Source organism: Heterodontus francisci, chromosome 11 (genome assembly GCF_036365525.1).
Source record: "Heterodontus francisci isolate sHetFra1 chromosome 11, sHetFra1.hap1, whole genome shotgun sequence".
NCBI lineage: Eukaryota > Metazoa > Chordata > Chondrichthyes > Heterodontiformes > Heterodontidae > Heterodontus > Heterodontus francisci.
The window spans coordinates 68,173,665-68,191,425 of NC_090381.1; the positions used below are offsets into that span (position 1 = coordinate 68,173,665).

The 17,761-nt window shown below is 42.9% G+C and overlaps 1 protein-coding gene across 1 annotated transcript in view; it reads left to right on the plus strand.

Annotated features, from left to right (window-relative positions):
- si:ch211-51h4.2 (uncharacterized) overlaps window positions 1-17,761 on the plus strand; it is a 374,380-nt gene that overhangs the window by 335,593 nt on the left and 21,026 nt on the right. The window contains exons 15-17 of the mRNA XM_068042237.1: window positions 6,298-6,400; window positions 8,431-8,500; window positions 11,454-11,557. Coding sequence (XP_067898338.1) covers window positions 6,298-6,400; window positions 8,431-8,500; window positions 11,454-11,557 — 277 coding nt within the window. The remainder of the gene's footprint in view (window positions 1-6,297; window positions 6,401-8,430; window positions 8,501-11,453; window positions 11,558-17,761) is intronic.

The window sequence follows — 17,761 nt, forward strand, 5'->3', positions numbered from 1 at the left end:
TCTTATTCGTAACAGTAAGTAATTTTAGCGCAGTTGGTTTCTCATCAACAACCTATATTTTGTGAACATTTACATATTTTCTGCATTTAGTAATAGAAGTTTATGGAAATGACTAAACACACACAAAATTACTTTTGTTCAATTCTTCCTGGTGGTGAAAATTAAATAAAATTGAAAACCCACTCTCTTGTTTCTCAGGCTCTGAAAGTCTTTGTTTGAATTATTTTTTACTAACCCATTTAATAAATGAGATGGTGTTAAAATACTTCTGTTTTGCATAAAAGAAGCTTAACTATTGTTTCAAATAGATCTGTATTGACCAAATATTAGATGGATACCATATATTAAATGGAACTATCTTTGCTTATCGCCGCTCAGTATAAATGACACTTCAAAACAGATGTGGACAACCCTGTCCTTTCCTAATCCCAATAGCAGCCAGTGTTTATCAGCTTTCATTACTTGTAAGTAATAATTATTAAATTTGATTGTAACTAAGCTGATCTAACTTACACAATCTTTATTCCTCTCCCTCTCTCCAAAATGCCACTTAAATAGTTGAGTTTCTAGATGTCTATTTGTAATTATTTAAATAAAATGTCCCAAGTGAGTCTATTAGCATTTGCAATTTAAAGCAGAAATTGAAAAGGTGTGCTTGCTTACTGGTTAGTTCTGCTTTTAGCTCCTGCAGATTAGATATAATTGCTGTGTTAGATAAAATACAAATCTCTACAGTTTGTATGTTTCAGTAAATGTCCAGGTAGGTTTTTCAAACTAACAACCTATCACCTGTATTTTATTAAAATCAGTTCACATGTAGCCATCTCTGGTTGTGAAATCGATTCAAAATATTTCATCTTTGATAGGGACAGGAATTAGCTGCTACAAATAGCAACAGGAATCGCCCAAGGTATCTTCTTCATAGCAAATAATGATTGAGCAAGAACAACCTTGTAGGGTGTGGTGGCGTGAGGGCATGCTGCTGTGAGTGCTGGTACCATCTTTAAAGGGCTGCCAGCACATTTTTGAATTGTTGCAGCAGCAAAGAAGACTGAGAGGGACAGCAGCAGAAAGCAGACCAATGCAGCAATGGCAGAGGCAAGATCCTGGGTGGCCCCATGGTTTAGCGATGCCTCCCTGCAGTTTCTCCTCCAGGCTGCTCAGGCAAGGCGGGAGGTCCTCTTTCCCTGGAATGGGAGAAGGAGACCTACCAGTCAGACTAAGGAAGCCTGGATGGCAATTACAGAGGAGGTCAGCAGCCATGAGGTCGTCCCTGGAACCTGGCTGCAGTGCTGCATGAGGGTGAATGACCTCATGAGATCTGCCAAGGTAGGTGCACCACAACTTGCTTGCCTTGAGGGCTTACATATGGTGAGGCGAGAGGGTGAGCTAGTTAGAGAAAGGACACCAACTCAGTTCCTAGCAATGGGACCAGGCAGCAGCATTGGCTGTGGCAGCATATCAGTTAATAGTCTATACAGCACAGAAACAGGCCCTTCGGCCCCTCGTGTCTGTGCCGGCCATCAAGCACCTACCTCTTCTAATCCCATTTTCCAGCACTTGGCCCATAGCCTTGTATGCTGTGGCATTTCAAGTGCTCATCTAAATACTTAAATGTTGTGATGCTCCCTGCCTCTACCACCACTTCAGGCAGTGCGTTCTAGATTCCAACCACCCTCTGGGTGCAAAATGTTTTCCTCAAATCCCCTCGAAACCTCCTGCCCCTTACCTTAAATCTATGCCCCCTGGTTATTGACCCCTCCGCTAAAGGAAAATATTTCTTCCTACCTAATCTATCAATGCCCTTCATAATTTTGTATACCTCAATCATGTCCCCTCTCAGCCTTCTCTGCTCCATGGAAAACAACCCTGGCCTTTTCAGTCTCTCTCCAAAGCTGAAATGCTCCAGCCCAGGCAACATCCTGGTGAATCTCCTCTGCACCCTCTCCAGTGCAATCATATCCTTCCTATAGTGTGGTGCCCAGAACTGTACACAGTACTCCAGCTGTGGCCTAACTAGCATTTTATACAGCTCCATCATAACCTCCCTGCTCTTATATTCTATGCCTCGGCTAATAAAGGCAAGTATCCCATATTGCCTTCCTAACCACCTTATCTACCTGTGCTGCTGCCTTCAGTGATCTATGGACAAGTACACCAAGATCCCTATGACCTTCTGTACTTCCTAGGATTCTACCATTCCCTTGCCTTGTTAGTCCTCCCAAAATGCATGACCTCACACTTCTCAGGATTAAATTCCTTGCCACTGCTCTGCCCATCTTACCAGCCCATCTATATTGTCCTGCAATCTAAGGCTTTCCTCCTCACTGTTTACGACACCACCAATTTTCATGTCATCCACGAACTTATTGATCATACCCCCTATATTTATGTCTAAATCATTAATGTACACTACAAACAGCAAAAGTCCCAGCACCGCAGGGTCACAGGCTTCCACTTGCAGAAACAACCTTCGACCATCACCCTCTGCCTCCTGCCACTAAGCCAGTTTTGGATCCACTTTGTCAAATTGCCCTGGATCCTATCGGCTCTTACCTTCTTAACCAATCTCCCATGTGGGACCTTGTCAAAAGCCTTACTGAAGTCCATGTAGACTACATCAACTGCTTTACCCTCATCTACACATCGAGTCACCTCCTCGAAAAATTCAATCAAGTTAGTTAAACATGATCTCCCCCTGACAAAGCCATGCTGACTATCGCTGATTAATCCCTGCCTCTCCACGTGGAGATTAATCCTATCCCTCAGAATTTTTTTCAATAGTTTCCCAACCACTCACCGGCCTGCAATTGCGTGGTTTATCCTTGCTACCCTTCTTGAATAATGGTACCGCATTCGCTGTCCTCCAGTCCTCTGGTACCTCTCCTGTGGCCATAGAGGATTTGAAAATTTGTGTCAGAGCCCCTGCTATCTCTTCCTTTGCCTCACATAACAGCCTGGGAAACATCTCATCTGGGCCTGGGGATTTATCCACTTTTAAGCCAGCTAAAACAGCTAATACCTCCTCCCTTTCAATACTAATATGTTCAAGTATATCACAATCCCCATCCCTGATCTCTACACCTACATCGTCCTTCTCCATAGTGAACACAGATGAAAAGTAATCATTTAAAACCTCACCTATATCCTCCGACTCCACACACAGATTGCCACTTTGGTCCCTAATGGGCCCTATTCTTTGCTTAGCCACTTGCCCTTAATATACTTATAAAATGCCTTAGGAGTTTCCTTTATCTTGCCCACCAGTGTTTTTTCATGTCCCCTCTTCGCTCTTCCAATTACTTTTTTAAGTAGCCCCCCCCCCCCCCCCCCCACACTTTCTATACTCCTCTAGGGTCTCCGCTGTTTTCAGTGCTCTGAATCTGCCATAAGCCTCCTTTTTTTTCCTGATGCAATCCTCTACATCGCTTGACATCCAGGGTTCCCTGGACTTGTTGGTTCTACCCTTCACCTTAACGGGTACATGTTGGCTCTGAACTCTCACTATTTCCTCTTTGAATGACTCCCTCTGGTCTGATATAGACTTTCCTATAAGTAGCTGCTCCCAGTCCACTTTGACCAGATCCTGTTTTTATCATTCTGAAATCGGCCTTCCTCCAATTCATAGCCCTATTCCATCTTGGGTAACACCTGCACTGCTGCTTCTGTGTGGCTGCATGTAGAAGGCAGACCCGTGGGACCATCATGTACATTAAGGCAGTCAGCCTCATAGGTGATGTCCATGTCTTTATCGGGTGACTCACTTTGGTCATCTATGTGCTTGTGGGAGAAGACAACCCACAAAGCCTGGGAAAGGGCAAAGACTGGCGGTGGTGTCCCATACTTATTAATCCTGACCCCACCAATGAGGAGATGGCACTAGAGCTTGGTGGACTGCATGGGGACTGTTCTACTGCAGATGGTGAGATGGTAATGGGGAGGCGAGAGAGAGAGTCCCCTAATGGATGGGCACAAGAGAGACTCTGGCAAAGACGAGGCAGAGTGCTCATGTGTCCACCACTAGTCAATTGGAGCTCCACACTCGGAGTGAACTGAAGGACACAATGGAATGCTCGTTATCCTTTAATTACTCTTCTCTCACACACAGGTCAAAGACAAGAGCTGTCAGCTGCAGAGACCGGGGGGACTGCCGTCACCTCTGAAGAAGAGGTGGAGGGAGCCTCAGAGGATGCACTGTCACATCATTCTCCACACCTTCCACCAGTGCAGATACTCTCACGTCTGTGGGTATGCATTCGCAAGTAAATTTGGGATCACAATTTGGTGAGCACAGCATAGATGCGCCTGAGCAGTTGACAGAGGTTGTGACAGCTAAAGCCACTGATACTCGGAGGAGTGTGGAAGGGCCCAGCGATGCTGAGCCTCAGGCTGCTGACATGCCTTTGGAGTCATCAGCAAGGTGGCAGATTCTGGAGCTACAGTGGAAAGTAGAGAACATCTGGCGGAGATTCCTGAGGCTATGTGCTCCCGTGCATGGATGATGGAGAAGTCCATCCAGGCTATGAGTGCTGCCATGTCTCTAGTGTATTTGCGCATGACTTCCTCCATGGAGAGATTGGCAACCGTCATATCCAGTAGACCACTGCGTGAATGCCAGAGATGCGCACAGACTTGCATGCTATTGCCAACTCCGTGAGCTTCATGTAGCAATGGCTTAGCAAGAGGGAGCGAGGTGTCCGGAATCATCACCAGGTCCTCACACTGTTCAAGTGAGCAGGGAGGTACAGGTGCGCCTTGAAAGGGAGGAGAAGTGGCTGCCTAAAGCATCTGGGAGGTCCTCTCAGGGCACGCCTGGTGTGGATAGTGCCTCACTCAGCCATGAAGACAGAGGAGACTCCTACACTTATGCAGGAGGCCCACAATGTGCCAGGGCCCTGCAGGCCTGTTTAGATCCTCCTTCCACCCCTTCTTCCACCCACACAAGTGCCAGTGTCAATATTCCACTCTGGTGGTATGCATCCCCAGCTCTGTCACCTTTTCCCCTTCTCTCCACTGCCTATGCCAATGCCTGCGCTGTTCCATCTTTCCCACCATGGCTCGCAAGTACTCATGATGGCTGTTGTTTGCAGCCAGAACTGACCACCTGCTTGCTCACTGACATGTTATACCTGGAGAGGCTCTGAAGCTCCGTGGTTTATGTACACACCTGGAAAAATCCGAAAACACTCATAAAATTTGAGTTAATTTCCTTTTCAACAAGCTTAATTACCTGCCCGCCTCATGGAAGCGTGATGTCCTTCTGCCACGCCGGCCCCCTTTGCAATATCCTTCTCTTCAGTTTGTTTCCTAATTCTGTTCAGGAGACCCCAAGCTTTTACTTCAAAAAGGTATGTGAACTTTTTTCCATGCATAATAGTGAACAATATTATCTCAAACAAAGTGACTGCTCAGTCAATCTTTAAAATAGTAAGTATGGAGATATCTTTGTAAACACTTAAAAATTGCAAGTAAAAATTGAGGTATTATCTAACCTTTTGAGAAAGGTAAGCGGGCAATGTCAGGCAAAACGTCAAGATAAGGATATGGTATTTATATCCTGAATTCATTTAAAATAATTTTTGCGTTATTTGCAAAAATTTCCATGAGCAGTAAGTAGTAATTTTAGTTTGCAAAATTAAACTAAATTTGTTGCAACTTAATTTAGGGTGATAAATTATTGGTCAGGTCTTGATAATCTGATCGTTTCTTTAACAATTATATCTCGTTTTCTCCTAGTAATAAAAGCTTACTCACATTGGTGAACAAAGGTCCCCCTGCACCATTCTTTATCACTGTGCCTGCAAGTGACAAGAAAACTAGCATGAAGAAACAAAACTCCTGATCGCTGCTGTTTTAAATGGGGCAGTGCAATTATAATGAACTTTTAACTAATTCAGCAAGGGTTTCAGCAAATGGTCCAAGAAATTTTGGTGTGATGTAAAATCTAGCTTAACTCACTTGCAGCATAATTACCTGGAACTTTTGCGCTGGAATAATGGTGTATGCCTAATGACACATTTTTCAGAAAATTCCTGGCCATTATGGAAGGGCAGGTGATACCAGTTTGTTTTACTATTGCAGCTAAATTACATAACGTGCTTGAGACTTAAGCCACTCCCATCCATTTACTACATTAGAAATATTCATTAGTTTGATTTATAACATCAAGTTGAAAGCAATTTAAAGTGATCACTGATGCTGATTACATGTTAAAATCTAAAATCCTTGTAATATTTGCCGACACATTTGATACTTAAGCCATTTTTTTCTTTCTCTTGTATAATCATTTTCCTGCAGTGGAAGGTGGGGTGGATTCCTTCTGGAACAGAAGATGTGAGAATGCTTCTGAACAATGTGAAAGGTCTTGCTTGCAATTAATTAAGATTGGTGGTTTAAAAAGGTAAAGAAATAGTACAATATTCAATTACAAAATGTCCATGTCAAAAAGTAACTGCTTAGAATTGTGATGGAAAATTGCCTGCTACCCGTTCACAAAACATTAGCTAGCAAAGGCAATACCAGGTCAAAGCTATATTCAAAATTACCAGAGTCTCAATTATGGATTTTTCATTAGAAATGCAACCAAGGTAGGAAGCACAAAATAAAATGTATAGGAAATAGAACATATCATCCGATAGTTTCCTCATTCATTTCCATTTTGCTACTGTAAATGAAAATAAGCTATTGACTTTAGTTATTCACATTGGAATAAATTTATTGCACTCAAGCTATCATTCAAATATTCATAAAATGAAAGTTGGTTTATTTCTTTTTGACCAAAATGTTACTCAGATTAAAATTTTTAATTCTATTTGGTATCATGTAAAAAAAAAAGTTGCTAATTTAAGCGATTTAATAAATCCAGCAGAATTTATAGTCCTGTCAATAAACATAAAAAAGCTTTTACCGCGAGTATGTGCTGCAGACTCCAGCTATTTAATCATCATTTCATTACTAATCTCCATTTCTCCTATGATCTATAACTTAGCTCCCACCACTCATGCATGAATATATAATTGATATGTTTATCATTTTACTTGGTGCTGTTTTCTGAAATTTGATAACCAACTCGAAAAGAAATTGGAAGAGTTTGAAAGGGGGAATAATAAATGATGAGGCAGAATCTATTTGCATAAGCAAGATATTTAAAAATGTTATTTATAATAAAAGTAGTGGAGGATCAAAATTATATTTTGGAGATATTTTAAAATACTTTGCATAACAGAAAATGATATTAAATTTGATAGAACATTTGAAGAAACACTTTATTAAATGGGGAAAAGAAAAGCTAGAAACAAAACATTGATTTGAAAAAACTTGAATCCACAGTATGAAACTTCTCCTAATTCAACACTGATTGACAGTCTCATTCATAGACCATGGGATGGTTGGTGTGGGAAGGGGAAAAATTCAAACCATTGCAGTAGAGGGCTGAATTTTATTAGCGCGCCACACATTTAAATGGAGGGGATGAAGTGGCTGCCCCCGATGACATAGAGGGGGTCGCCGCTTCGTCCCTGGCAATGGCGTCCAGTGCCACCGCACAGATGCCACGCCATTATTAAAGGGCCTCAAGCCCTGCATTTTAATTACAATTTTTAAAGGGACAGGTGTAAAAACATTGAAGTTTATGCTTTATTATCAGTGCAAATCCCCTCTCCCAACCCCCCTGCCCCCACAATGAGTGCGCAATAAATAAAACTACCTCTACCCCCAGAAAACCAATTTTTCAAAGAACGAGCTTTAACCTCCCCACCCCACCCACCTTCACAACATTTGACCCTCAACCTCTTCCCACTATCCCCACAACCAATCAGTGTGGTTTTCCCACTCCTACACCCCTCCCGACCTGAAGATTGCACTGCTCCCCCCCACTCCCCACCAATGTCACACCTCGGAACTCCGAACAGAGTTCCAAAGGCGCAGGACTTCTTTTTGGCGGCCATAATATCGGCATGGGATGGCCACCAGGACAAGGTAAGTAGATGTAAATTTATTTGCATTGATTTTAATATGTAAATTAAGGCCCCGCCGCCAAGCGGCGGGATGCCACACTGAAGCCTCACCGCCACCAGTAAAATTCGGCAGGGCTTTGTCGGCGTCGGGGGTAATGGCTGGCCACTCCCTTAAGTATTTTATGGGCCTCCCCACCACAACCTCCGATGTCAAGGGGCTGGTAAAATTCAGCCCAGAGGGTGTACTTCTGAAGTTGGGACTAAGGCACATTAATGAACAGAAGAGCACCTTCACCCTCCAGTTTAGTGGGCAATGCCACATCTCGAATGACGTAAAATTATAAGGAATGCTAAAATTTTTCACAGCTGATTAAATATAGGAGTAGGACCAGAAATCAAGAAATGACTAATTGAGTTATATATATATATATTTATTTACTAGTGTAATAACCAATATAACTACTATGCTCTGCAGTGTGACTCGAGGATTAGTTTGCCTGCTGGGATTCGGTATTATTTTTATGGTGTCTATGTCTAATCCAAAGGTAAGTTAGACATGAACAATGTTATATCAATGAAATAATGCATGAATAAATCCTGTGATACATTTTTCCATTATAGCATATTGTCAATTCAACCCAATAATTCCAACAATTTCTATGCGAGATTATGGGGTTAAAATCCTACAAGCCTTTAATCTCTGTCTAAATGCTAGCACCTGCCCACTGTTGATCTGACACAATTGCTCGGATCAAGTCAGGTTACCATGAGAGGCATCATGCTATTTTGGGTGCCTACCATAGGTGCGAGATCAGGAATCTTGGTGTTGGCTGGCCAAATTGGTGGGATGGAGGGGTGGATATTGTGGACTGGAGGGGCTGCAAGCTCTCCACCCAGCTTGGAAACACTCATTTACTCATCGGGTCTGAAAAATTAAATAACATATATTATCCTTCTTGGGGATTCAGGCCAAGATGCATAACTAAAGTAAGCAATTTAAATTCAGGAGAGAGGAGAAGATTGTTAGAACCATATCTCAGAACCTAATGAAGAAATCAGACAATGACCACATTCAGGAGAGTGACTGAAGGTGGATTTTATAATCATGTATACTGAAGTATCAAGTTGTAGAGCACTAAACAGTTCCCCAGCACCAGACTGCCAGAGGGAGTCAAAAAAGTTAACCAGCGCCACAAAATTTAAGCCACTGATTAATGTTATGACCATGATGGGAGCAACCACTGTCAATTCAGTCCCGTCACTCCACAGGTCACAGCATATTATTTAAAGCTTCCCAACTGGAAAACAGCCAAATCAAACACTCTGGTAACTTCTGGAATAAAAAAGACCCAACCAGGTATCTTTAGACAACAACAAATTAACTATTTATCAAAAACTAAATCTTAAACACTTTTAGGATAAACCTATGTCTAAAGGCCTTATAACTTATTTTAATCTAACTTCCCCATTCACACACATACACTCAAAAATAACAGTAGTTAACTGGTTTTAAAAGTAGAGTTTTAAAAAAAATTAGCTGTCTCTTAAAAATAAATAAGTTTTTGTGGATTACATTCCTGATGGATGAGGTCTTCTAATGTGGAAATAGTCAAAGGCCACTTGAAGGCTTCATGTGGATCTGATGAAAATAGTCCTTCAGTAGATAGGCATTCAACTCTTTGGCTGCAGTAGGCATTAAACAGTTCTTTGAACGATGAGCACAGCAATACAAATGGTTTCTTGTAAAAGAAGGCTTTTCTTCTTTACTCAGGGAATTAACTTGGCCCTGTAGCTCGTTGTAGAATTTCTGCTGAGAGAGAATAAAACAGCTCCTTTCTGTTCAGTACTCCTCACTGGAAAGTCTCTCAAAACTAACTGGTTTCAGCCAGTTTTACACACAGCCAAGTGGAAACATTACCACGTGACCTCTCTCCTGCTGTTGCGCAGGGTAACAAAAATGCAATTGTGGCACACAGTGTCTCCAGAACTTTCCCTTAAAGGTGCACTATTTTTAACAGAGTCTTAAAGGCACACACTTTTTTAATCTAAGGAGAAAAATAATTACAAGTCCATGGCATTAGACAGACATTAATAAAACCCTGGCAACACTATTCATAGCTGCTCTTTATGAAAATGATACATAACACAGGGAGATGAAATAATTTGAAGTGGAGAAGAAATAGCTTCAAATCTGAACAATTTATCTATTGTTAGGATGAACGCTAACTGCTCAGAATATAAAGGCTGCCTTTTGGACAAGTTTAATGCACATGCATGTGGCAAATATTGTTCCAAAAGCTTTGTTACTTACAAAATTTCTCTATCCAGTCCAAAGAGAAAAACTGTAAACATTTTTGGTTTTTTAACATGCATTTTGACAATGGAAAACAAACATAATGGCCCCGTCAGCAGAGAAGTAATGGTGCTTGCCGCTGACCTCAAAGAAAGATGCCTACTCAATTCTAGCAATCTCTCTTGCATGGATTTCCCTTTTTCCAATGGCAGTTTAAATCTGGCACCACATTAAGGGGATCTCCAGGTGTGCAGCAGCAGTGATGTCAGCAAGCAGGGTGAGCCGCCAATCACATTAAATTATTCTCACAGACAGCAAACCAGAAACTTCATCCTTCACTTTTAATTTAAATTTTCAGACAGCAAAATAAATGATTGTGTTTGGATTTAGGTCGAAGCTAAATTATCAATACAAACAATCTTTTTGATATTCCAGAAATATAAAAGTAGCTTTTCAGGGCCAGTGAGTGTGTTTAGCAGTAATTATGAAATTAGTACATTGTTAAAAACCCAGCTAAACCTCATTCAACAAGCTGCAACTTTTTCAAGGGTTTTTACGGCGAGACTAACCACGTATGAGTGGAAGTTTTCGTCAATTCATCAACTTCTCATTGATTGCAGTCTGGGCGAGCCTCAACAGCACAATCTCTGGAAAGGTGTAGAATCACTGATGGCAAATTCTGGATTTTTGCATTATTTTGACTCCAATGTTGTCAGTTGCAGTGGGGCAATGACAGAAAGAACTGACAGTTTTGCCATCAATACCACTGAAAATCTAGGCCATTGTAATTGGTCAGCTGGTGTGCACAACTGGCAGTTTGCTTAAACGCACAAGGTACATTCATGACTAACTTTTGTACAGTATTTGCTTTAGTTCCTGAAACTGTAATATCTTTGACATTTAATATTTGTAGACTTGGGAATAGAATGTAACATATCTCCGGTGATTCTATATATAACCATTGCTATATTCACTTTTAATAATCACGTTTACCAAATATAAGGCCAAAGAAGCACTGAATTGCTTCATGTCGCAACCAGAACTTCACATAATCCTTTGCTAATGAAAATTGTCACGTTAATGGAAAACAACTTAACCTACTTCTCCCATCACAAAAAAGCTCAAAATATCATTCCTCTGACCCAAAAACTATAAATTAATTTTGCCATAGTATTTTCATATTTCTTTACTGTTGTTTTCTACAGGGATTTGTTATTGTGCTTGATAAAGTCACCTCATTTGCTTTAAATCTTGAAGCTGGCCTATTCATTTTCCTGATGCTGAGAAATGCTCGATCAGAGCCATATAAGTAAGTATATATTTTAATTGTTTCTATTAGGCAACAAAGTATTGTTCAATGGGAGAGAAATCAAGTTAACTTCTATGAATTTCAAAGATGGAGTAGCTCCTTGAGATTTAAAAAATTGATTTTTAAGATTTCTATGAAATTAATGAAAGCGATTACGCTAACCATTGTTCGAAAGTTGTGTTTGGAAGAGATAACTGCAGTAATGGACAAGGGAAATACAGATGTTACATCCTCAGAATTTCATTTGCTTTTAATAAGATTCCACATTAACATTTAATAACCAGAGTTATGCAATGCAGAACAGAGCATTAGATAGAAAATTGTTACAAAATCAGGAAATTGATAAAATGTGAAGATATTGGCATTGCTCTGCATCTTTGTTGCATGAACAGGATGCTAGATAACTCCCAGTATGATACATTTATTCAATTCATGGAACCAACTGGATTTAACATGTGTGTTAGTTACATTGTTACTTGTTTGTGTGCACAAGTCTGTCAGCATCTGAAATTATTATAATAGATTCTTCATCAAACTGGAAACTAGAAGATAAGCTGCAGAGTGAGGCAGTGATATTTGAAAGTTTCGGCATTATGAGTGATCGTACAGGAGTGCATTGCTGAAATGTCCGAAGAGTAAATTGATTAACTTTGTGTGATGTGAGCAAATGTATGAGAGTAAATCTATTGTGACTGTAGAGGAGGGCCTACTGAAGAGTCAGTTTTCTTCTTTTTCCCTTACCAATTCCTTTTTTTGTGTGTGTATATACACATAGGAGAAGCTGTCTTGTATTGAGTCACCTTTCTTCAAAGTGAGACTTTTTGCAGAGTGAGGTAGTAATATTTGAGAGTTTGGACTGCTTCACAGTTAGGGCTGCAAGAGTTGCTCTAACATTTGCTGTCTTGTTTTTTTCAATTTGGATTTACTAATGAGTTACCTAATTGTATCTAGTTCTATTGTTTTGTAACAATTGACTGATTAAAATGCAGATAAAAGCAAAAGGCTTGGGGTATAAGTTGTGGAATAAGATTGGAAAGGAAGGGATATACCCCATGTACGCTACAACTACTGCACTTTCCCCATTTGCCATGATTAATTCTGTGAGGTTTGTCTAACAAGATCGCACCTTTGCATAAACATGCTGGCTACTTTTATTTCCTCTTTATTTATATACATGGTCATTTCACCTCTAAATTGCCCCTGCCATAGAAGTTACAGTGACTGGCCTGTAATTACCTGGATTAACTCTATTTCCCTTTATAAATTGGGAGTGCATTGGCCACTCTGCAGTCCTCCAGCACACATCCGGCTCAATAGTGCCCTGAAATAGTTTCTTGGGTGGCTGCAATGTCCTCCTATTTGAGAATTATTTGTATCTATTTTAAATAACACAGATTTCCCCAGGTCATTGCTTAATTAATCTGCCTCGCATCATTGCCTCATCATGGCCACATCCCATATGAAACAAGACTTCTCCTCCCATGAACAGCCCGAACCCTGACATGACCCTGAGACATGAGCAGAGTAAGGTTGTCCAATCATCTCCCTACTTTCCCAGAGCCTGACCTCCCACACTGCACTACCACCATCCCAGTGCTTCCACACACCAAGACTACCCTATCATGTTCTTATAAATAAATTTGCTTAAGGAAATGAGGGTGATCATATGTGAGGCATTTCAGTTGCTCATGGCAGTTTATGTTGACGCTTGAGAATTACAGGATAGCTCATGTAATCCCATTACTTAAATAAATCAGTTCTTGGGAAATAATGGCTGGTGAGCTTAACTTCAGTTGTCAAAGATACTAGCAAATTTTGTGATATCAAAACAAGCACAGAGGGCAGAATCTTCCATGCCCCATGGAGGTGGGTTTGCAGGCGGAACTGGGGAAAATTCTGAGTGTTGCGTGTTGGGTCAGCTCCCTGATAGGTTCCCGCCTCCAAGCAATCTTGTCGGAGGCAGGTGTGTAGGCTTCATTTCAGAAAGAGCACGGAGAGCGGGGAGAGGCTTCATTTCAGAAAGAGTACGGAGAGGCTTCATTTCAGAAAGAGCACAGAGAGCGGGGAGAGGCTTCATTTCAAAAAGAGTACGGAGAGCGGGGAGAGGCTTCATTTCAGAAAGAGCACTGAGAGCGGGGAGAGGCTTCATTTCAGAAAGAGCACTGAGAGCGGGGAGAGGCTTCATTTCAGAAAGAGCACTGAGAGCGGGGAGAGGCTTCATTTCAGAAAGAGCACTGAGAGCGGGGAGAGGCGTCATTTCAGAAAGAGTACAGAGAGCGGGGAGAGGCTTCATTTCAAAAAGAGTACGGAGAGCGGGGAGAGGCTTCATTTCAAAAAGAGTACGGAGAGCGGGGAGAGGCTTCATTTCAGAAAGAGCACTGAGAGCGGGGAGAGGCTTCATTTCAGAAAGAGCACAGAGAGCGGGGAGAGGCTTCATTTCAGAAAGAGCACTGAGAGCGGGGAGAGGCGTCATTTCAGAAAGAGTACGGAGAGCGGGGAGAGGCTTCATTTCAAAAAGAGTACGGAGAGCGGGGAGAGGCTTCATTTCAGAAAGAGCACTGAGAGCGGGGAGAGGCTTCATTTCAGAAAGAGCACTGAGAGCGGGGAGAGGCTTCATTTCAGAAAGAGCACTGAGAGCGGGGAGAGGCTTCATTTCAGAAAGAGCACTGAGAGCGGGGAGAGGCTTCATTTCAGAAAGAGCACTGAGAGCGGGGAGAGGCGTCATTTCAGAAAGAGTACAGAGAGCGGAGAGAGGCTTCATTTCAGAAAGAGCACGGAGAGCAGGGAGAGGCTTCATTTCAGAAAGAGTACGGAGAGGCTTCATTTCAGAAAGAGCACAGAGAGCGGGGAGAGGCTTCATTTCAAAAAGAGTACGGAGAGCGGGGAGAGGCTTCATTTCAGAAAGAGCACTGAGAGCGGGGAGAGGCTTCATTTCAGAAAGAGCACTGAGAGCGGGGAGAGGCTTCATTTCAGAAAGAGCACTGAGAGCGGGGAGAGGCTTCATTTCAGAAAGAGCACTGAGAGCGGGGAGAGGCGTCATTTCAGAAAGAGTACAGAGAGCGGGGAGAGGCTTCATTTCAAAAAGAGTACGGAGAGCGGGGAGAGGCTTCATTTCAGAAAGAGCACTGAGAGCGGGGAGAGGCTTCATTTCAGAAAGAGCACAGAGAGCGGGGAGAGGCTTCATTTCAGAAAGAGCACTGAGAGCGGGGAGAGGCGTCATTTCAGAAAGAGTACGGAGAGCGGGGAGAGGCTTCATTTCAAAAAGAGTACGGAGAGCGGGGAGAGGCTTCATTTCAGAAAGAGCACTGAGAGCGGGGAGAGGCTTCATTTCAGAAAGAGCACAGAGAGCGGGGAGAGGCTTCATTTCAGAAAGAGCACAGAGAGCGGGGAGAGGCTTCATTTCAGAAAGAGCACAGAGAGCGGGGAGAGGCTTCATTTCAGAAAGAGCACAGAGAGCGGGGAGAGGCTTCATTTCAGAAAGAGCACAGAGAGCGGGGAGAGGCTTCATTTCAGAAAGAGCACGAAGAGTACGGAGAGGCTTCATTTCAGAAAGAGTACGGAGAGCGGGGAGAGGCTTCATTTCAGAAAGAGCACGAAGAGCACGGAGAGGCTTCATTTCAGAAAGAGCACAGAGAGCGGGGAGAGGCTTCATTTCAGAAAGAGCACGGAGAGGCTTCATTTCAGAAAGAGCACAGAGAGCGGGGAGAGGCTTCATTTCAGAAAGAGCACAGAGAGCGGGGAGAGGCTTCATTTCAGAAAGAGCACAGAGAGCGGGGAGAGGCTTCATTTCAGAAAGAGCACAGAGAGCGGGGAGAGGCTTCATTTCAGAAAGAGTACGGAGAGCGGGGAGAGGCTTCATTTCAGAAAGAGTACGGAGAGCGGGGAGAGGCTTCATTTCAGAAAGAGTACGGAGAGCGGGGAGAGGCTTCATTTCAGAAAGAGTACGGAGAGCGGGGAGAGGCTTCATTTCAGAAAGAGTACGGAGAGCGGGGAGAGGCTTCATTTCAGAAAGAGTACGGAGAGCGGGGAGAGGCTTCATTTCAAAAAGAGTACGGAGAGCGGGGAGAGGCTTCATTTCAGAAAGAGTACGGAGAGCGGGGAGAGGCTTCATTTCAAAAAGAGCACAGAGAGCGGGGAGAGGCTTCATTTCAGAAAGAGCGGGGAGAGGCTTCATTTCAGAAAGAGCACAGAGAGCGGGGAGAGGCTTCATTTCAGAAAGAGCACAGAGAGCGGGGAGAGGCTTCATTTCAAAAAGAGCACAGAGAGCGGGGAGAGGCTTCATTTCAGAAAGAGCACAGAGAGCGGGGAGAGGCTTCATTTCAGAAAGAGCACGAAGAGCGGGGAGAGGCTTCATTTCAGAAAGAGCACGGAGAGCGGGGAGAGGCTTCATTTCAGAAAGAGCAGGGAGAGGCTTCATTTCAAAAAGAGTACGAAGAGCAGGGAGAAGCTTCATTTCAAAAAGAGTACGAAGAGCAGGGAGAAGCTTCATTTCAAAAAGAGCGAGGAGAGGTTTCATTTCAGAAAGAGTACAAAGAGCGAGGAGAGGCTTCATTTCAGAAATAGCACGGAGAGCTGGGATAGGCTATCTTATCCGATACTCTAGCCTATTCAGTTCAGTGGAACGAGCCCTTCAAAGAAAATCAAGTGTGACATCACAGGCAAGCAGGCAGGTGATTGGTTGGGGAAGAAGCTAGCTGTTTGGTTAATATCTGGTTAGTGGTTAAGGTCCATTCTAATCCTAACGTTTAAAATAGGAAAGGAACTGGTGGTAAGCTTAATAAAATAAATAAAAAAGGAAAATACAATACATAATTGAATAAAATAATTAAGTAGTTAATTGAAACATATTAAGGATGGCAGGACAGGTGATGTGTCATGGCTGCAGCATGTGGGAGTTCCTGGATGCCAGCGTGATCCAGGGCAAACACGTCTGCAGTAAGTGTTTGCGGCTCGAAGAGCTTCCGATCAGAGTCATTGAACTGAAGGCCGAGCTGCAGGCACTGCGACACATCAGGGAGGGGGAATGTTACCTGGACATTTTGTACCAGGAGGCTGTCACACTGCTTAGGATAGAGTCTTCTGATTTGGTCAGTGGTCAGGGACAGGAGAAGTGCAGCTGAGGCAGGTAAGGGGACCCAGAGGGTAGGGGTGCAGGAGCCTCAGCCTTTGCGATTGGCCAACAGGTTTGTGGTTCTTTCAGCTTGTTTCGATGAGAGTGGGGGCTGGAGGGTGGATGAGCAACCTGGCCATGACACCATGGTACAGGAAGTCATTCAAGTGGAGGGAGAAAAAGGAATGTAGTGGTAGTAGGGGACAGTATAGTTCGGGGGATTGACATTATTCTCTGCATCAAAGAGCGAGAGTCCAGCCAACTGTGTTGCCTGCCCAGTGTCAGGGTTTGGGACATCTGCTCAGGATTGGAGAGTAACTTACAGTGGGAGGGGGAGGATCTAGTCATCGTAGTCCATGTAGGTTTCAACGACATAGGCACGACACGGAAAGAGGTTCTGCATAGTCAGTATGAGGAACTAGGCACTAAATTAAGAAGCTGAACCTCAAAGGTAATAATCTCTGGATTATTACCTGAGCCACGTGCAAATTGGCATAGGGCAAATAAGATTAAAGAAATTAATGTATGACTCAAAGATTGGTCATAGAGTCGTAAAGTTATACAGCACCGAAACAGGTCCTTCGGCCCACTGTGTCCGTGCCGACCATCAAGCCTATCTATTCTAATCCCATTTTCCAGCACTTGGCCCATAGCCTTGTATGCTATGGCGTTTCAAGTGCTCATCTAAATATTTCTTAAATGTTGTGAGGGTTCCTGCTTCTACCACCCCTTCAGGCAGTGTGTTCCAGATTCCAACCACCCTCTGGGTAAAAGGTTTTTTCCTCAAATCCCCTCTAAACCTCCTGCCCCTTACCTTAAATCTATGCCCCCTGGTTATTGACACCTGCGCTAAAGGAAAACGTTTCTTCCTATCTAACCTATTTATGCCCCTCATAATTTTGTATACCTCAATCAGGTCCCCCATCAGCCTTCTCTGCTCAAAGGAAAATAACCCTAGCCTATTCATTCTCTCTTCATAGCTGAAATGCTCCAGCCCAGGCAACATCCTGGTGAATCTCCTTTGCACCCTCTCCAGTGCAATCAAATCCTTCCTATAGTGTGGCAGCCAGAACTGTACACAGTACTCCAGCTGT